General features: G+C 40.9%; 1 protein-coding gene across 1 annotated transcript in view; it reads right to left on the bottom strand.

The window, feature by feature from the left end:
• Ufd4 (ubiquitin fusion-degradation 4-like) overlaps positions 1–22,548 on the bottom strand; it is a 497,787-nt gene that overhangs the window by 218,665 nt on the left and 256,574 nt on the right. The window contains exons 8-13 of the mRNA XM_071676899.1: positions 17,012–17,223; positions 16,609–16,830; positions 15,412–15,717; positions 11,257–11,498; positions 10,555–10,585; positions 5,716–5,944 (exon numbers count right to left, since the gene is read on the bottom strand). Coding sequence (XP_071533000.1) covers positions 5,716–5,944; positions 10,555–10,585; positions 11,257–11,498; positions 15,412–15,717; positions 16,609–16,830; positions 17,012–17,223 — 1,242 coding nt within the window. The remainder of the gene's footprint in view (positions 1–5,715; positions 5,945–10,554; positions 10,586–11,256; positions 11,499–15,411; positions 15,718–16,608; positions 16,831–17,011; positions 17,224–22,548) is intronic.

Genomic DNA, 22,548 nt, shown 5'->3' with positions numbered 1-22,548 from the left:
CCCTCAACTTGTAGGCAAGGGAAAAGTTTTTGCTCTCCCTCGTAACCCTTAACATCACTATCACAGGTGTAAGCCAACATCCAGCATTTGAAGCAAATATGGTAACCCCAATGAAAATGTCAGGATTTTAAGTTGACCTAAGGGATGCAGAGGAATACTGACCATACTTATCAACCGGTGGAAAAGTGAAGTGAATGAAATGAAAAATTTGAAATGGCAAATGTTCTAAAAGTAAAGTGAAGAAATAGTGACACAGAATTCAGCAGGATTACATAAGGAGGAAGGCCAGCAGGGAGACCCCTCCATCTCTATCCCATCACCCTTACACTTGCCCTTGAAATTCCATAATAATCATACCTAATTTTCTTTTTGTAAGATGAAGAAAGAATAAAGTCATGAGAAATGTAAAAAAAAAAAAAAAAAAATAGATCACTCAGACAGATTCTAATGGCATTATGTAATGAGGAAACAGACCAGCATAAAATCTCCTCCATCTCTACCCCAGCACCCGTGTGCAACACCTTAAAATTAAATAATAACCTGCTTTTATTCTTTAATTCATCATACGTTGCTGTCTCCTGTTTTAATGAGGCAGCGCAATGAAACAGACGAAAGAATGGCCCAACCCACCCACATACACATGTATATACATAAATGCCCACACATGCACATATATATACATATACATTTCAACGTATACATACATATACATACACAGACATATACACATATATACATGTACATATTCATACTACCTGCCTTTAGCCATTCCCATCGCCACCCCGCATGAAAAACAGAACCCCCCAAAAAATGTAGCTCTAGGAAAGGACAACAAAGGCCACATTCGTTCACACTCAGTCTCTAGCTGTCGTGTGTAATGCACTGAAACCACACCTCCCTTTCCACATCCAGGCCCCACAAAACTTTCCATGGTTTACCCCAGACGCTTCAAATGCCCTGGTTCAATCCACTGACAGCACATCCACCCCAGTATACCCATCGTTCCAATTCACTCTATTCCTTGTACACCTTTCACCCCCGATCGCTCAAAATCTTTTTCACTCCATCCTTCCACATCCAGTTTGGTCTCCCACTTCTCATTCCCTCCACCTCTGACACAAATATTCTCTCTGTCAATCTTTCCTCACTCATTCTCTCCATGTGACCAAACCATTTCAATACACCCTCTTCTGCTCTCTCAACCACACTCTTTTATTACCACACATCTCTCTTACCCTTTCATTCCTTACTCGATCAAACTACCTCACACTACACAATGTCCTCAAACATTTCATTTCCAACACATCCACCCTCCTCGGCACAACCCTATCTATAGCCCATGCCTCGCAACCGTATAACCTTGGTGGAACCACTATTCCTTCAAACATACCCATTTTTGCTCTCCAAGATAACATTCTCGCCTTCCACACATTCTTCAACACTCCCAGAACCTTCACCCCCTCCGCCACCCTGTGACTCACTTCCGCTTCCACAGTTCCATCCGCTGCTAAATCCTCTCCCAGATATCTCAAACTCTTCACTTCCTCCAGTTTTTCCCCATTCAAACTTACCTCCTAATTAACTTGTCCCTCAACCCTACTGAACCTAATTAACTTGCTCTCACTCACATTTATTCTCAGCTTTCTTCTTTCACACACTTTACCAAACTCAGTCACCAACTTCTGCAGTTTCTTACCCGAATCAGCCACCAGAGCTGTATCATCAGCGAACAACAACTGACTCACTTCCTAAGCCCTCTCATCCACAACAAACTGCATATTTGCCTCTCTCTCCAAAACTCTTGCATTCACCTTCCTAACAATCCCATACATAAACAAATTAAACAACCATAGAGACATCATGCACCCCTGCTGCAAACCAACATTCACTGGGAACCAATCACTTTCCTCTCTTCCTACTCGTACATATGCATTACATCTTTGATAAAAACTTCTCACTGCTTGTAGCAAATTACCTCCCACACCATATACTCTTAATACCTTCCACAAAGCATCTCTATCAACTCTATCATCTGCCTTCTCCAGATCCATAAATGCTACATACAAATCCATGTTTTTCTAAGTATTTTTCACATACATCCTTCAAAGCAAACAACTGATCCACACAGCCTCTACCACTTCTGAAACCACGCTGCTCTTCCCCAATCTGATGCTCCGTACATGCCTTTACCCTCTCAATTAATACCCTCCCATATAATTTCCCAGGAATACTCAACTTTTTTTTTTTTTTTTTATACTATTCGCCATTTCCCGCGATAGCGAGGTAGCATTAAGAACAGAGGACTGGGCCTTTGAGGGAATACCCTCACCTGGCCCCCTTCTCTGTTCCTTCTTTTGGAAAAAAAAAAAAAAAAAAAAAAAAAAAAAAAAAAAGAGGGGAGGATTTCTAGCCCCCCGCTCCCTTCCCTTTTAGTCGCCTTCTACGACACGCAGGGAATACGTGGGAAGTATTCTTTCTCCCCTATCCCCAGGGATATATATATATATATATATATATATATATATATATATATTTTTTTTTTTTTTTTTTTTTTTTTTATACTTTGTCGCTGTCTCCCGCGTTTGCGAGGTAGCGCGAGGAAACAGACGAAAGAAATGGCCCAACCCCCATACACACGTACATACACACGTCCACACACGCAAATATACATACCTACACAGCTTTCCATGGTTTACCCCAGACGCTTCACATGCCTTGATTCAATCCACTGACAGCACGTCAACCCCTGTATACCACATCGCTCCAATTCACTCTATTCCTTGCCCTCCTTTCACCCTCCTGCATGTTCAGGCCCCGATCACACAAAATCTTTTTCACTCCATCTTTCCACCTCCAATTTGGTCTCCCTCTTCTCCTCGTTCCCTCCACCTCCGACACATATATCCTCTTGGTCAATCTTTCCTCACTCATTCTCTCCATGTGCCCAAACCATTTCAAAACACCCTCTTCTGCTCTCTCAACCACGCTCTTTTTATTTCCACACATCTCTCTTACCCTTACGTTACTTACTCGATCAAACCACCTCACACCACACATTGTCCTCAAACATCTCATTTCCAGCACATCCATCCTCCTGCGCACAACTCTATCCATAGCCCACGCCTCGCAACCATACAACATTGTTGGAACCACTATTCCTTCAAACATACCCATTTTTGCTTTCCGAGATAATGTTCTCGACTTCCACACATTTTTCAAGGCTCCCAAAATTTTCGCCCCCTCCCCCACCCTATGATCCACTTCCGCTTCCATGGTTCCATCCGCTGACAGATCCACTCCCAGATATCTAAAACACTTCACTTCCTCCAGTTTTTCTCCATTCAAACTCACCTCCCAATTGACTTGACCCTCAACCCTACTGTACCTAATAACCTTGCTCTTATTCACATTTACTCTTAACTTTCTTCTTCCACACACTTTACCAAACTCAGTCACCAGCTTCTGCAGTTTCTCACATGAATCAGCCACCAGCGCTGTATCATCAGCGAACAACAACTGACTCACTTCCCAAGCTCTCTCATCCCCAACAGACTTCATACTTGCCCCTCTTTCCAGGACTCTTGCATTTACCTCCCTAACAACCCCATCCATAAACAAATTAAACAACCATGGAGACATCACACACCCCTGCCGCAAACCTACATTCACTGAGAACCAATCACTTTCCTCTCTTCCTACACGTACACATGCCTTACATCCTCGATAAAAACTTTTCACTGCTTCTAACAACTTGCCTCCCACACCATATATTCTTAATACCTTCCACAGAGCATCTCTATCAACTCTATCATATGCCTTCTCCAGATCCATAAATGCTACATACAAATCCATTTGCTTTTCTAAGTATTTCTCACATACATTCTTCAAAGCAAACACCTGATCCACACATCCTCTACCACTTCTGAAACCGCACTGCTCTTCCCCAATCTGATGCTCTGTATATATATATATATATATATATATATATATATATATATATATATATATATCTTCTTTCAAACTATTCGCCATTTCTCGCATTAGCGAGGTAGCGTTAAGAACAGAGGACTGGGCCTTATACCTCTGTAATTTGAACACTCACCTTTATCCCCTTTGCCTTTATACAATGGCACTATGCATGCATTCCGCCAATCCTCAGGCACTTCACCATGAACATACATACATTGAATATCCTTACCAACCAGTCAACAACACAGTCACCCCCTTTTTATCAAATTCCACTGCAATACCATCCAAACCCACCGCCTTGCCAGCTTTCATCTTCCGCAAAGGTTTCACTAACTCATCTCTGTTTACCAAACTATTCTCTCAGACCCCTCTCACTTCGCACACTACCTCGACCAAATCCTGCTTTTATCCTCATTAAATCTATACTTTCTCCTTTCACATATTCTAAATTCAAGACACCAACTTCCAGTTTCTCATTCAAATTTGCCACCAGTGCCTTGCCATCAGCAAACAATTGACTTATTTCCAAGCCTACTCACTCCTACAAACTGCATACCTGCCCATCTCTCCAAAACCCAAGCAGTTACCTCCCTCACCACCCTATCCATATACAAATTAAACAGTCATGGTGATATCACACAGCCCAGCTGCAAACCCAGCTTTACCTTGAACCTCTCACTCTCCTCTCGAACCACTCTCACACTCACCTTATTCTCTTTATATAAAAATACTCCTTATGGAATAAATAGCTTTCCTCCAACAACATATATTCACAACATCCACATAGCATCTCTATCATGTGATTTCTTCAGATCCACAAATGCCACAAACAAATTCTTCTGTACTTCTCAAATACATCTTCAATACAAACACCACATCTAAACATCCTCGACCACTCCTGAAACCACACTGTTTCCTTGCCAAACTGATGCTTTGTGCATGCCATTACCCTCTCAATCACCACCCCTTCATACAGCTTACCAGATACACTTAACAAAACTCTAACTCAACTCAGTAATTCAAACACTCACCTTTACTCCCTTGCCATTATGCACTGACACACTACAGGCAATCTGCCACTTTATCATGATCCATACATACATGAAATTCCAAACTTACCAATCAACAACACACTCATTCCTGTCTCAAAAAATTCAACTGCAATGTCATTCACTCCAGCCACCTTGTCACATTTCATCTTAGCTTTCACCACCTTGTCACATTTCAACTTAGCTTTTGCCACCTTTCCTCTTTTCAGTAAATCACCTGCAATGACTCTCTCACTGAGCATACCTACCCAAACCAAATGCCATACATCTGCCACTCTATCATCAAACATATTCAACAATCCTTCAAAGAACTCACTCCATCTTTCACCTGCTCTGCCAGTTACCACTTCCCTATTTGCCTCTTCACCAATGCTCCTATTTGTTCTGTTTTTCTCACACTATCAACTTCCTTCCAAAACATCTTATTCTCCCTGAAGTTTGTTGACACACTCATTTGCCCTCCTTTTTAGCCCAATTACTTTCCACTTGACCTCCTCCCTTTTTTTCTTGTACATCTTTCAGTCACTCACTATCCTTCCTTGAATCACTCTCCTAAACTCCATACTATCTTAACCTATTCTATTAGCCACTCCCATCATAACACTCTAACACCAAGTAGTTTCTATGATCTTCATACTATCCACTCACTCTTCAGATATTTCTAATGCTACTTTTCTTAATTACTTCAATCTAGTACCTGTGCTCTCTGATCCTCCCTCTGGGCTCCCTGAAGAGTACATTGTTGCCAGCTTTCCATCAAGAATGAAGCGAAACCAACCATTAGAACCATTTGAAAGCTCTAAAGCAGCAGCATCACTCCATATGTACAGACAATCCCGTCCCCTTGCTACACACCAATCCCGCCAGTGATATGCTTTGCCAGGAACAACTTCTTTGGCATCCTCCATAGCTGGGTCATCACCATCCTGCAAAATCATACATTACAAAATAAAATGTTATATATAAATAAAGATTTATTCTAATAAAGAACAGTTTGGTTCAACTTGGCCAAACATGGAAGAACTAACATATAAGAAGTATTTATTTATTTATCTATCATAGTTTGTCGCTGTCTCCCACATTAGCATGGTAGCGCAAGGAAACAGAAGAAAGAATGGCCCAACCCACCCACATACACATGTACATACGTACACGTCCACACACGCACATATACATACCTATACATCTCAACATACACACATATATACACACACAGACATACACATATATACACATGTACATAATTCATACTGTCTGCCCTTATTCATTCCTGTTGCCACCCTGCCACACATGAAATAACAAACCCCTCCCCCCTCATGTGCGCGAGGTAGAGCTAGGAAAAGACAACAAAGGCCCCATTCGTTCACACTCAGTCTCTAGCTGTCATGTATAATGAACTGAAACCACACCTCCCTTTCCACATCCAGGCCCTACAATACTTTCCATGGTTTACCCCAAATACTTCACATGCCCTGGTTCAATCCACTGACAGCACTTCGACCCTGGTATACCACAGCATTCCAATTCACTTTATTCCTTGCACGCCTTTCACCTTCCTGCATGTTCAGGCCCTGATTACTCAAAATCTTTTTCACTCCATCTTTCCACCTCCAATTTGGTCTCCCACTTCTCCTCGTTCCCTCCACCTCCGACACATATATCCTCTTGGTCAATCTTTTCTCACTCATTCTCTCCATGTGACTAAACCATATCAAAACACCCTCTTCTGCTCTCTCAACCACACTCTTTTTATTACCACACATCTCTCTTACCCTTTCATCACTTACTCGATCAAACCACCTCACACCACATATTGTCCTCAAACATCTCATTTCCAGCACATCCACCCACCTCCGCACAACTCTATCTATAGCCCACGCCTCGCAACCATATAAAACTGTTGGGCACTATTCCTTCAAACATACCCATTTTTGCTTTCCAAGATAATGTTCTCGACTTCCACACATTTTTCAACGCTCCCAGAACCTTCACCCCTCCCCCACCCTATGATTCATCTCCGTTTCCATGGTTCCATCCGCTGCCAAATCCACTTCCAGATATCTAAAACACTTTACTTCCTCTAGTTTTTCTCCATTCAAACATACCTCCCAATTGACTTGTTCCTCAACCCTACTGTACCTAATAACCTCGCTCTTATTCACATTTACTCTCAGCTTTCTTCTTTCACACACTTTACCAAACTCAGTCATCAGCTTCTGCACTTTCTCACCCAAATCAGCCACCAGTGCTGTATCGTCAGCGAACAACAACTGACTCACTTCCCAAGCTCTCTCATCCACAACAGACTGCATACTTGCCCCTCTTTCCAAAACTCTTGCATTCACCTCCCTAACTACCCCATCCATAAACAAATTAAACAACCATGGAGACATCACACACCCCTGCCGCAAACCTACATTCACTGAGAACCAATCACTTTCCTCTCTTCCTACATGTACATGCCTTACATCCTCGATAAAAACTTTTCACTGCTTCTAACAACTTACCTCCCACACCATATATTCTTAATACCTTCCACAGAGCATCTCAATCAACTCTATCATCTGCCTTCTCCAGATCCATAAGTGCTACCTACAAATCTATTTGCTTTTCTAAGTATTTCTCATGTACATTCTTCAAAGCAAACACCTGATCCACACATCCTCTACCACTTCTGAAACACACTGCTCTTCCCCAATCTGATGCTCCGTACATGCCTTCACCCTCTCAATCAATACCCTCCCATATAATTTCCCAGGAATACTCAACTTTTTTTTTTTTTTTTTTTTTTTTTATACTATTCGCCATTTCCATCGATAGCGAGGTAGCATTAAGAACAGAGGACTGGGCCTTTGAGGGAATACCCTCACCTGGCCCCCTTCTCTGTTCCTTCTTTTGGAGAGAAAAAAAAAAAAAAAAAAAAAAAAAGAGGGGAGGATTTCCAGCCCCCCGCTCCCTTCCCTTTTAGTCGCCTTCTACGACACGCAGGGAATACGTGGGAAGTATTCTTTCTCCCCTATCCCCAGGGATATATATATATATATATATATATATATATATATATATATATATTTTTTTTTTTTTTTTTTTTTTTTATACTTTGTCGCTGTCTCCCGCGTTTGCGAGGTAGCGCGAGGAAACAGACGAAAGAAATGGCCCAACCCCCATACACACGTACATACACACGTCCACACACGCAAATATACATACCTACACAGCTTTCCATGGTTTACCCCAGACGCTTCACATGCCTTGATTCAATCCACTGACAGCACGTCAACCCCTGTATACCACATCGCTCCAATTCACTCTATTCCTTGCCCTCCTTTCACCCTCCTGCATGTTCAGGCCCCGATCACACAAAATCTTTTTCACTCCATCTTTCCACCTCCAATTTGGTCTCCCTCTTCTCCTCGTTCCCTCCACCTCCGACACATATATCCTCTTGGTCAATCTTTCCTCACTCATTCTCTCCATGTGCCCAAACCATTTCAAAACACCCTCTTCTGCTCTCTCAACCACGCTCTTTTTATTTCCACACATCTCTCTTACCCTTACGTTACTTACTCGATCAAACCACCTCACACCACACATTGTCCTCAAACATCTCATTTCCAGCACATCCATCCTCCTACGCACAACTCTATCCATAGCCCACGCCTCGCAACCATACAACATTGTTGGAACCACTATTCCTTCAAACATACCCATTTTTGCTTTCCGAGATAATGTTCTCGACTTCCACACATTTTTCAAGGCTCCCAAAATTTTCGCCCCCTCCCCCACCCTATGATCCACTTCCGCTTCCATGGTTCCATCCGCTGACAGATCCACTCCCAGATATCTAAAACACTTCACTTCCTCCAGTTTTTCTCCATTCAAACTCACCTCCCAATTGACTTGACCCTCAACCCTACTGTACCTAATAACCTTGCTCTTATTCACATTACTCTTAACTTTCTTCTTCCACACACTTTACCAAACTCAGTCACCAGCTTCTGCAGTTTCTCACATGAATCAGCCACCAGCGCTGTATCATCAGCGAACAACAACTGACTCACTTCCCAAGCTCTCTCAACCCCAACAGACTTCATACTTGCCCCTCTTTCCAGGACTCTTGCATTTACCTCCCTAACAACCCCATCCATAAACAAATTAAACAACCATGGAGACATCACACACCCCTGCCGCAAACCTACATTCACTGAGAACCAATCACTTTCCTCTCTTCCTACACGTACACATGCCTTACATCCTCGATAAAAACTTTTCACTGCTTCTAACAACTTGCCTCCCACACCATATATTCTTAATACCTTCCACAGAGCATCTCTATCAACTCTATCATATGCCTTCTCCAGATCCATAAATGCTACATACAAATCCATTTGCTTTTCTAAGTATTTCTCACATACATTCTTCAAAGCAAACACCTGATCCACACATCCTCTACCACTTCTGAAACCGCACTGCTCTTCCCCAATCTGATGCTCTGTATATATATATATATATATATATATATATATATATATATATATATATATATCTTCTTTCAAACTATTCGCCATTTCTCGCATTAGCGAGGTAGCGTTAAGAACAGAGGACTGGGCCTTATACCTCTGTAATTTGAACACTCACCTTTATCCCCTTTGCCTTTATACAATGGCACTATGCATGCATTCCGCCAATCCTCAGGCACTTCACCATGAACATACATACATTGAATATCCTTACCAACCAGTCAACAACACAGTCACCCCCTTTTTATCAAATTCCACTGCAATACCATCCAAACCCACCGCCTTGCCAGCTTTCATCTTCCGCAAAGGTTTCACTAACTCATCTCTGTTTACCAAACTATTCTCTCAGACCCCTCTCACTTCGCACACTACCTCGACCAAATCCTGCTTTTATCCTCATTAAATCTATACTTTCTCCTTTCACATATTCTAAATTCAAGACACCAACTTCCAGTTTCTCATTCAAATTTGCCACCAGTGCCTTGCCATCAGCAAACAATTGACTTATTTCCAAGCCTACTCACTCCTACAAACTGCATACCTGCCCATCTCTCCAAAACCCAAGCAGTTACCTCCCTCACCACCCTATCCATATACAAATTAAACAGTCATGGTGATATCACACAGCCCAGCTGCAAACCCAGCTTTACCTTGAACCTCTCACTCTCCTCTCGAACCACTCTCACACTCACCTTATTCTCTTTATATAAAAATACTCCTTATGGAATAAATAGCTTTCCTCCAACAACATATATTCACAACATCCACATAGCATCTCTATCATGTGATTTCTTCAGATCCACAAATGCCACAAACAAATTCTTCTGTACTTCTCAAATACATCTTCAATACAAACACCACATCTAAACATCCTCGACCACTCCTGAAACCACACTGTTTCCTTGCCAAACTGATGCTTTGTGCATGCCATTACCCTCTCAATCACCACTCCTTCATACAGCTTACCAGATACACTTAACAAAACTCTAACTCAACTCAGTAATTCAAACACTCACCTTTACTCCCTTGCCATTATGCACTGACACACTACAGGCAATCTGCCACTTTATCATGATCCATACATACATGAAATTCCAAACTTACCAATCAACAACACACTCATTCCTGTCTCAAAAAATTCAACTGCAATGTCATTCACTCCAGCCACCTTGTCACATTTCATCTTAGCTTTCACCACCTTGTCACATTTCAACTTAGCTTTTGCCACCTTTCCTCTTTTCAGTAAATCACCTGCAATGACTCTCTCACTGAGCATACCTACCCAAACCAAATGCCATACATCTGCCACTCTATCATCAAACATATTCAACAATCCTTCAAAGAACTCACTCCATCTTTCACCTGCTCTGCCAGTTACCACTTCCCTATTTGCCTCTTCACCAATGCTCCTATTTGTTCTGTTTTTCTCACACTATCAACTTCCTTCCAAAACATCTTATTCTCCCTGAAGTTTGTTGACACACTCATTTGCCCTCCTTTTTAGCCCAATTACTTTCCACTTGACCTCCTCCCTTTTTTTCTTGTACATCTTTCAGTCACTCACTATCCTTCCTTGAATCACTCTCCTAAACTCCATACTATCTTAACCTATTCTATTAGCCACTCCCATCATAACACTCTAACACCAAGTAGTTTCTATGATCTTCATACTATCCACTCACTCTTCAGATATTTCTAATGCTACTTTTCTTAATTACTTCAATCTAGTACCTGTGCTCTCTGATCCTCCCTCTGGGCTCCCTGAAGAGTACATTGTTGCCAGCTTTCCATCAAGAATGAAGCGAAACCAACCATTAGAACCATTTGAAAGCTCTAAAGCAGCAGCATCACTCCATATGTACAGACAATCCCGTCCCCTTGCTACACACCAATCCCGCCAGTGATATGCTTTGCCAGGAACAACTTCTTTGGCATCCTCCATAGCTGGGTCATCACCATCCTGCAAAATCATACATTACAAAATAAAATGTTATATATAAATAAAGATTTATTCTAATAAAGAACAGTTTGGTTCAACTTGGCCAAACATGGAAGAACTAACATATAAGAAGTATTTATTTATTTATCTATCATAGTTTGTCGCTGTCTCCCACATTAGCATGGTAGCGCAAGGAAACAGAAGAAAGAATGGCCCAACCCACCCACATACACATGTACATACGTACACGTCCACACACGCACATATACATACCTATACATCTCAACATACACACATATATACACACACAGACATACACATATATACACATGTACATAATTCATACTGTCTGCCCTTATTCATTCCTGTTGCCACCCTGCCACACATGAAATAACAAACCCCTCCCCCCTCATGTGCGCGAGGTAGAGCTAGGAAAAGACAACAAAGGCCCCATTCGTTCACACTCAGTCTCTAGCTGTCATGTATAATGAACTGAAACCACACCTCCCTTTCCACATCCAGGCCCTACAATACTTTCCATGGTTTACCCCAAATACTTCACATGCCCTGGTTCAATCCACTGACAGCACTTCGACCCTGGTATACCACAGCATTCCAATTCACTTTATTCCTTGCACGCCTTTCACCTTCCTGCATGTTCAGGCCCTGATTACTCAAAATCTTTTTCACTCCATCTTTCCACCTCCAATTTGGTCTCCCACTTCTCCTCGTTCCCTCCACCTCCGACACATATATCCTCTTGGTCAATCTTTTCTCACTCATTCTCTCCATGTGACTAAACCATATCAAAACACCCTCTTCTGCTCTCTCAACCACACTCTTTTTATTACCACACATCTCTCTTACCCTTTCATCACTTACTCGATCAAACCACCTCACACCACATATTGTCCTCAAACATCTCATTTCCAGCACATCCACCCACCTCCGCACAACTCTATCTATAGCCCACGCCTCGCAACCATATAAAACTGTTGGGCACTATTCCTTCAAACATACCCATTTTTGCTTTCCAAGATAATGTTCTCGACTTCCACACATTTTTCAACGCTCCCAGAACCTTCACCCCTCCCCCACCCTATGATTCATCTCCGTTTCCATGGTTCCATCCGCTGCCAAATCCACTTCCAGATATCTAAAACACTTTACTTCCTCTAGTTTTTCTCCATTCAAACATACCTCCCAATTGACTTGTTCCTCAACCCTACTGTACCTAATAACCTCGCTCTTATTCACATTTACTCTCAGCTTTCTTCTTTCACACACTTTACCAAACTCAGTCATCAGCTTCTGCACTTTCTCACCCAAATCAGCCACCAGTGCTGTATCGTCAGCGAACAACAACTGACTCACTTCCCAAGCTCTCTCATCCACAACAGACTGCATACTTGCCCCTCTTTCCAAAACTCTTGCATTCACCTCCCTAACTACCCCATCCATAAACAAATTAAACAACCATGGAGACATCACACACCCCTACCGCAAACCTACATTCACTGAGAACCAATCACTTTCCTCTCTTCCTACATGTACATGCCTTACATCCTCGATAAAAACTTTTCACTGCTTCTAACAACTTACCTCCCACACCATATATTCTTAATACCTTCCACAGAGCATCTCAATCAACTCTATCATATGCCTTCTCCAGATCCATAAGTGCTACCTACAAATCTATTTGCTTTTCTAAGTATTTCTCATGTACATTCTTCAAAGCAAACACCTGATCCACACATCCTCTACCACTTCTGGAAACACACTGCTCTTCCCCAATCTGATGCTCTGTACATGCCTTCACCCTCTCAATCAATACCCTCCCATATAATTTACCAGGGATACTCAACAAACTTATACCTCGGTAATTTAAGCACTCACTCTTATCCCCTTAGCCTTTGTACAATGGCACTATGCAAGCATTCTGCCAGTCCTCAGGCACCTCACCATGAGTCATACATACATTAAATAACCTTACCAACCAGTCAATAATACAGTCACCCCCTTTTTAATAAATTCCACTGCAATACCATCCAAACCCGCTGCCTTGCCGACTTTCATCTTCCGTAAAGCTTTTACTACCTCTTCTCTGTTTACAAAATCATTCTCCCTAACCTTCTCACTTTGCACACCACCTCGACCAAAACACCCTATATCTGCCACTCTATCATCAAACACATTCAACAAACCTTCAAAATACTCACTCCATCTCCTTCTCACATCACCAATACTTGTTATTACCTTCCCATTAGCCCCCTTCACGGATGTTCCCATTTGTTCCCTTGTCTTCCACACTTTATTCACCTCCTTCCAAAATATCTTTTTTTTTTTTTTTTTTTTTTTTTTTTTTTATATATACTTTGATACTCTCTCATCCCAACTCATTTGCCCTCTTTTTTGCCTCTTGCACCTTTCTCTTGACCTTCTGCCTCTTTCTTTTATACATCTCCCACTCATTTGCATTATTTCCCCGCAAAAATCGTCCAAATGCCTCTCTCTTGCCTTTCACTAATAATCTTACTTCTTCATCCCACCACTCACCACCCTTTCTAATCTGCCCGCCTACCACGCTTATCATGCCACAAGCATCTCTTGCACAAGCTATCACTGCTTCCCTAAATACATCTCATTCCTTCCCCACTCCCCTTACATCCTTTGTTCTCACCTTTTTCAATTCTGTACTCAGTCTCTCCTGGTACTTCCTCACACAAGTCTCCTTAACCCAAGCTCACTTACTCTCACCACTCTCTTCACCCCAACATTCTCTCTTCTTTTCTGAAAACCTCCACAAATCTTCACCTTCGCCTCCACAAGATAATGATCAGACATCCCTCCAGTTGCACCTCTCAAGTAAAGAACAAAAAAGTATAGTGATGAGATGCAAAATGGAGGCAAGACAGGATGGTTTGAGAACAAGTCTGAATAGGGTAAACCTTTAAGAAATGGAGTGCTTTAAATACCTTAAGAATGGACTTTGCAGTGGATAAAAGAATAGGGAAGGAGGGGGGATTCCTGGTGCGCTGAGGAATTTGTGGAAGGAGGAGTCACTCTCTTGTGGGAGAAAAAGGTTATCTTTGATGGCATAGTAGTCCCAATGATGTTGTAAGGTAGTGGGGTGAAACTGAAGGCAATGAAATACCCAAGGACATGTGGTGTGAGGAGGGTTGTCTATGGAAGCACTTTTCTAGTATAAGAGAAGTGGATGAATGGAAAAGAATGACCGAGGACTTGATTAATATGAGTAGTGGAAGAATGGAATATAGTGAATGAGAACTTGGTTAATGCAGAAAGCATACATAAATTCAAAAAGTTTTACGATAGTAAAGAATATTCAAGAGATAGGGCTTAAAGAGTGTAGAATTCCCTCCCTGTATTGTACAAACAGGTAATTACATCCACAAACAGGTAATTACATCCGCCCTCTTCAACTCTTTTTATACCGAGTGCCATACTTGGTGCCAAATTCAGAAAACATCATCAGGACTAATATGATAAGAAACATATCAATCTTTGCCTTCCCAGACAGTAACCTCTCTTTCCACACACTCTGATACAAACAGAACCTTAACCCTCTCACCTACCCTATGGCTTAAACCAGCTTCCATGGTTTCATCCACTGCCATGTCCACTCTCAAGTATTAAAAAAAATTCACACTAAATGGAGCTAAGCCAATATTCTAACAGATAATACAAAAAGAGTCTCCCACAGCAGTAAAAAAAAAAAATCCTATCAGTGCATAAAAATCAAATTATTTCAATCTTAGCACCACATAAAAGGAAATCATAACACTTGTTTGCCATTTCCTGTCTTAGCTCTTAGTCTTTATTAACCTGTAATTACGTAAGATATCAAAAGTTCTTTACACTAAACTGATTATCTTACTTCTTATATAACATGTCAAAAGTTGTTTCTACAAACCTGTTCTTCTTTCCCCTTTATAGGAGTGTATTCTTCTATGGGTGGGTCAGATGGACCAGCCAGAGTACCCACTTTGCTGATTACACCTAGACGTGCACAATGTTCTAATAGTAATGGCGCTGCCTTGCCAAGAAGATCATCTACCATCTGCAATGCTACTAAATGACCATCTTCATCCTCCTCATTGCCTAGGACCAGAGCAATAACTTCCACCAGCTGAGAACCTAGAAGGGTATTAGCAGTACTCGTGGCAGTGCTCGTACTGTTTGTGGTTGTGCTAATAGTTGCATCCTCACCACCACAAACCTAAAAGAAAAGAAAATTGCATTCTATACAGTCTTACATATTCAATTATAAATACAACCAGAAAATAACAAAAGGAAACTTAATGAATAATTCATGATATAAGAAAAGAATCTTTGGGTTGAGTGAAATCAGAGAGTAAAACACAGAGGACAGATTATTACAAAAACTACTAAAACCAAATCAAAGTTAAATAATAAAAAAAATTGGGGAGGAGAAAGAGAAAACAGCAAAATCTTTATGAAAGAAAAGAATTTCAAACAATAATTATTAGAGGCAGGAGGTCAAGAGAGAGGTGCAAGAGGTGAAAAAGAGGGCAAATGAGAGTTGGGGTGAGAGAGTATCATTAAATTTTAGGGAGAATAAAAAGATGTTTTGCAAGGAGGTAAATAAAGTGCGTAAGACAAGGGAACAAATGGGAACTTCAGTGAGGGGGTTAATGGGGAGGTAATAACAAGTAGTGGTGATGTGAGGAGATGGAGTGAGTATTTTGAAGGTTTGTTGAATATGTTTGATGATAGAGTGGCATACATAGGGTGTTTTGGTCAAGGTGGTGTGCAAAGTGAGAGGGTTAGGGAGAATGATTTGGAAAACAGAGAAGAGGTAGTAAAAGCTTTGCAGAAGATGATAAAGTTATACGGAACAAAAAAAAAGAATTCTTCCAAAGGTAGCTCTAGTTCTAAGGCAAAATGGCCAGCCCCCTAGGTACCACAAGTGCACAGGTTACCTATTCGGGATATCAACTTACTGAACTCTGTAAGTAACTATCACACTTCACCCATCATCAAAAACCACTATATAAGTAATCAAAGGAAGAGCTTTTCAGCATTTCTAGAAAACCAAATTTAATGGAGGCCCAAGTACATATCAAAGACTATTAGTCAATATATTTACCTGATGAAGTAAGGGTGCAGGAATGTAATGTACCATTTTTCTAAGTAAGCTAAGTGAAGCTTTTCGAACCGTATGGACCATTGTAGCTTGGAAGGTGTGACAAAATACTGGAAGTAGGTGACTGAGGTAAACAGGTGCCATTTCTACATCTCCACGGGGTTCTCCAATCTCTGCATCATCTGCATTTGTACTAGTGCCTTCTTCAGTCGATTTCTTCCCTTCCTGCGAGGTAATAACGGACTATTTCAAATAACATACTGGATTTTACGAAAAATGCTCAAATCATTGGTAAATTATAATCTAGTGCTGAATAAACCAATATGATACATAAATCACTTGCAGTTTACAGAAAACTCCCTTGAGAGGAAGTAAATCATTCCAACTCCAGAGAAAATATATTTACTTTATTTTCTGCAACAACCAGCCATTCAGCGGGGGACTGAAGAATTGCAGCAACTTCTCTATGTCCTTCATCATTTCTTTCTCGAGCCTTATCCAAAGGAGTCTTGCCATCTTCATCACGAAGGTCAGGGTTGGCACCATGACGCAACAATACTTTGGCTATTTGTGGGCGGCCAAAGCAGGCTGCATAATGGAGGGAGGACGATCTTTGGCCTGTAATAATCAATCATGATTATTCTCTTTCTGCAACATTTCATGCATATCGATCAATTCAAACATTATTTCAATGGATGAACATTTCATCAACTAAATAAAAAAATCTAACTTTCATTTTTTTTTTTTTTCTTTTTTTCATACTATTCGCCATTTCCCGCGATAGCGAGGTAGCATTAAGAACAGAGGACTGGGCCTTTGAGGGAATATCTTCACCTGGCCCCCTTCTCTGTTCCTTCTTTTGGAAAATTAAAAAAAAACGAGAGGGGAGGATTTCCAGCCCCCCGCTCCCTTCCCTTTTAGTCGCCTTCTACGACACGCAGGGAATACGTGGGAAGTATTCTTTCTCCCCCATCCAAGATGGCTGTGATTCAGGCATGGATTCATCCATTCTACAACAGGAGAAAAGGTAAGTATGTTTAAAGTGGATACCTACTTAACTTTCATCTGACAAGTTAACTGTCCATTGCTAACTTTTCCCTTCATACATTTAAAAGCCTAAACTCCCTTTCAATTTTACTCTTTTTACAATGCCTGCTACCTGCCTACTTGCATGCATAGCATATGTCAGGCACAGAGCTGGCCACCCATGCAGCCCTCAACTGCATATCAACTTGAATAGTCAATACCTATCAACCCAGTTTCACAGCTCTCTTTCAGAGACATAACGTTGGTTTACTTATGAGAACTCTCTTAGCTACTTTGAACTGACTCTGATAATCCACACCTAACTGTAAAAAAAGAGAGAGAGAGAGAGAGAGAGAGAGAGAGAGAGAGAGAGAGAGAGAGAGAGAGAGAGAGAGAGAGAGAGAGAGAGAGAGACCCTTAAACCTAAATGCTTACTTGTGCACTTAACAGAAAATGGACACCACTGGAAGTTTATTTTCAAGTGAAAGCAATATACAATACCATACAACATAAAAACCTACTTACTTATTAGTCTACTACCAACACATAATTGGAGCGATATTACTTACGCATGTACAGATGCTCCTCGACTTATGATGGGGGTTACTATCCAATAAACCAATCTTAAGTTGAAAATATGTCGAAAATACATTTAATACAACTAATACTGTACAACCAACCTACTGAACATCATAATTTAGCCCAGCCTAGCTTAAACATTCTCAGAATACTTACATTAGCCTAAAGCTGGACAAAATCATCTAACACAAAGCCTATCTTAAAATATAATGTTTCTTTGCCGTGAATTTTCTTGGTGTCTCACGTACAACTTCATGCAGAGCAATTATCTTTAATTTCATCTCAAGAGTAACTACCTTCCTCCTCTTCTCAACAGAGGCAGGAGAGACAGATGGATATTTTGTAATCATGATGAGATGCAAAAGCACAAAATCCAAAAAAAAGTTGGCAACACAGTTCACTGCAGAGTAATGGTTGTTTACACTCATGATCGTAAGAGTATCATATTGCATATTGCTAGCCAGGGAAAAGATCAAGATTCAAAATTTAAAGTACATTTTCTACTTAATGCATACTGATATTGCACCATCATAAGTTGAAAAATCTGAAGTTGAACCATTTTAAGTTAGGGAGCAACTGTATACCTCAAGTGTATTTTTCTTTTAATTAATAATTAACCTAGAACCAAATCTATGAAAAAGTCCTGGTGTTATCCAGGCTGCAGAGAAATATGTAGTCCTTTGAAGGGAGAAGTTATTTGAGGAACCTGTATGCCAAGGATACAGCCTTGCCAAAAGTAACTTTTCACACATGGTGTAATCTAAAGCTGGCAAGACAAGGAAAACCTATTCTGAGCCCTCAGAGCTTAAACATGTAGGATGGTGAATTGTGTACAAGGGATAGAAAGGAATGGAGCAATATGGTATACTGGGGGGGAAGATGTGCCATCATTGGACTGAATCAGGGTATATGGTATGAAGCAGCCAGAGGAAACCTGGCTGTAGTTACAGTGTATTAAAAATGACAGCTAGAGAATGGATATAATCAAAAGAGCACTTTCTTCATCTTTCCTGAAGCTACATTAGTAATGCAGGAAACAACAAATAAGTATGAAACAGATGAAAAGAAAAGAAAGAAAAAAAGTCTGAGGGACCTTATAGGAGATATGGAACTCTGGTTTCAGTACATTACAAATGACAGCTATTCAGTGGACGTGAGGAAATGAGGCCATTTATTCATCTGTTCCTGGCTTTATCATGCTAGTAAAATCAGGGAATACTTTCCTTAAATTTTGGTCTCTGAACTGAAGCTCCTTTTCTACTTCTTTTCTTTCATACTATTTGCCATCTCCCGCATTAGCGAGGTAGTGTTCAGAACAGAGGACTGGGCCTTTGAGGGAATATCCTCATCTGGCCCCTTCTCTGTTCCTTCTTTGAAAAAAAAAAAAAAAAATTAATTAGTACTTATCAGTACTAATCAATTTCAGTCTCCCATAACTAGAGGTGGGAGTGGTGTTCCTCCTACAGACCTACTTTAATTCCTCTAATTTTCTGCCTTTTGGATTCTTAAGCTTTCTTCCCATCTTCTCTTAATCTATCACTTCTGACAAACACCCCTTAAGAATACATCCTTTATGGTATCTTTACTGACCAGCTTAAGTAATTCACGGCCAAAAATATTCATATCAAAGATACTGTCAATATTTGTCCTTTCATGTTTTGCCTGTATTCTAAACTTGAATCTGTCAAAATCCATCTCAAGAAGTAGATTTCTCATATGCTCATCTTCCTAGTTTTTTGTCCACTTTATTTGGAAGACTTTCTTCCAATCCAAAGATCATCATCAACTTGCATCTCAACTTCACTATGCAGACTCTTTCAGCTTAGGAGTGGCCCAACTGTCATTCATCTCCTTTACTCACAATACATCTCCCTCCTTAGCTTTTCACTTCTTTAATGTATGCATTTTCCTCATGGCACACTCATCCTGAATGATTTGTACTCTCTTAAGTCTTTCATACAATGCTCCACGTGCCTCCCTGCTTGCCCTGTTTCAGACCAAGTAAACTGCTCTCTCTAAGGCTTCTTTCAATATGTTCCTCTGCCTATTTAGTATAAAAAAAAAGATGAAAAAGCAAAAGATAATGAATAACCCTTTCAGCTACTTTTCACACAACTCTAAAATGCTTCCCAAAATTGCAAATGCTTTACATAATTTTTTTTTTTTTTTTTTTTTTATACTTTGTCGCTGTCTCCCGCGTTTGCGAGGTAGCGACATAAATTTCAGTGTCAAAAAAGTGTTCTGCTAACCCAACCAACCTATGAAAGCATGTATATTGAAATAATCAAGTAAAATTTCATTAACTCAAGAGTAAATGGGTAAAACACCTCTTGATTTTGTGTGTGTGTGTGTGTGTGTGTGTGTGTGTGTGTGTGTGTGTGTGTGTGTGTGTGTGTCAATCAATGAAAATATTATTTTTCTTTTCTATTTTGCTTTGTCGCTGTCTCCCGCGTCAGCGAGGTAGCGCAAGGAAACAGATGAAAGAATGGCCCAACCCACCCACATACACATGTATATACATACATGTCCACACACGCAAATATACATACCTATACATCTCAATGTATTTTTTTTTTTTCCGCTGTCTCCTGCGTTTGCAAGGTAGCGCAAGGAAACAGACGAAAGAAATGGCCCAACCCATCCCCATACACATGTATATACATGCGTCCACACACGCAAATATACATACCTACACAGCTTTCCATGGTTTACCCCAGACGCTTCACATGCCCTGATTCAATCCACTGACAGCACGTCAACCCCGGTATACCACATCGATCCAATTCACTCTATTCCTTGCCCTCCTTTCACCCTCCTGCATGTTCAGGCCCCGATCACACAAAATCTTTTTCACTCCATTCCACCTCCAATTTGGTCTCCCACTTCTCCTCGTTCCCTCCACCTCCGACACATATATCCTCTTGGTCAATCTTTCCTCACTCATTCTCTCCACGTGCCCAAACCATTTCAAAACACCCACTTCTGCTCTCTCAACCACGCTCTTTTTATTTCAACACATCTCTCTTATCCTTACGTTACTTACTCGATCAAACCACCTCACACCACACATTGTCCTCAAACATCTCATTTCCAGCACATCCATCCTCCTGCGCACAACTCTATCCATAGCCCACGCCTCGCAACCATACAACATTGTTGGAACCACTATTCCTTCAAACATACCCATTTTTGCTTTCCGAGATAATGTTCTCGACTTCCACACATTCTTCAAGGCTCCCAGGATTTTCGCCCCCTCCCCCACCCTATGATCCACTTCCGCTTCCATGGTTCCATCCGCTGCCAGATCCACTCCCAGATATCTAAAACAATTTACTTCCTCCAGTTTTTCTCCATTCAAACTTACCTCCCAATTGACTTGACCCTCAACCCTACTGTACCTAATAACCTTGCTCTTATTCACATTTACTCTTAACTTTCTTCTTTCACACACTTTACCAAACTCAGTCACCAGCTTCTGCAATTTCTCACATGAATCAGCCACCAGCGCTGTATCATCAGCGAACAACAACTGACTCACTTCCCAAGCTCTCTCATCCCCAACAGACTTCATACTTGCCCCTCTTTACAGGCACAATGATAGTCATTTTTTGGCAAACATTTTTGTACATTTTATCTTCAACACTCTTCTCTTTTCTCTTGTAAGATACTATATAAAAAAAATTTCTCTTATTTACTTGTCGCTCTTTTGAAAAAAATACACTTGGCATACTTTATTTCTGAAATACAGAACAAAGATCCTTAAGCTATGGCATCCCTGCTCCTTTTATCTAGCAATGACATTACCAAGGTACAAAACCATGGGTATTATAGATGGAGTGAAGGAACTTCCCTGAATGAGATCACCAGATACTTCTATATTCCCACTGTCTGCTTTCTGTTGTTTTTTTTTTTTTTTTTTTTTTATACTTTGTCGCTGTCTCCCGCATTTGCGAGGTAGCGCAAGGAAACAGACGAAAGAAATGGCCCAACCCCCCCCCCCCCATACACATGTACATACACACGTCCACACACGCAAATATACATACCTACACAGCTTTCCATGGTTTACCCCAGATGCTTCACATGCCTTGATTCAATCCACTGACAGCACGTCAACCCCTGTATACCACATCGCTCCAATTCACTCTATTCCTTGCCCTCCTTTCACCCTCCTGCATGTTCAGGCCCCGATCACACAAAATCTTTTTCACTCCATCTTTCCACCTCCAATTTGGTCTCCCTCTTCTCCTCGTTCCCTCCACCTCCGACACGTATATCCTCTTGGTCAATCTTTCCTCACTCATTCTCTCCATGTGCCCAAACCATTTCAAAACACCC

Source organism: Panulirus ornatus, chromosome 23 (genome assembly GCF_036320965.1).
Source record: "Panulirus ornatus isolate Po-2019 chromosome 23, ASM3632096v1, whole genome shotgun sequence".
Taxonomy (NCBI): domain Eukaryota; kingdom Metazoa; phylum Arthropoda; class Malacostraca; order Decapoda; family Palinuridae; genus Panulirus; species Panulirus ornatus.
This window is presented reverse-complemented; position numbering and strand designations above follow the sequence as displayed.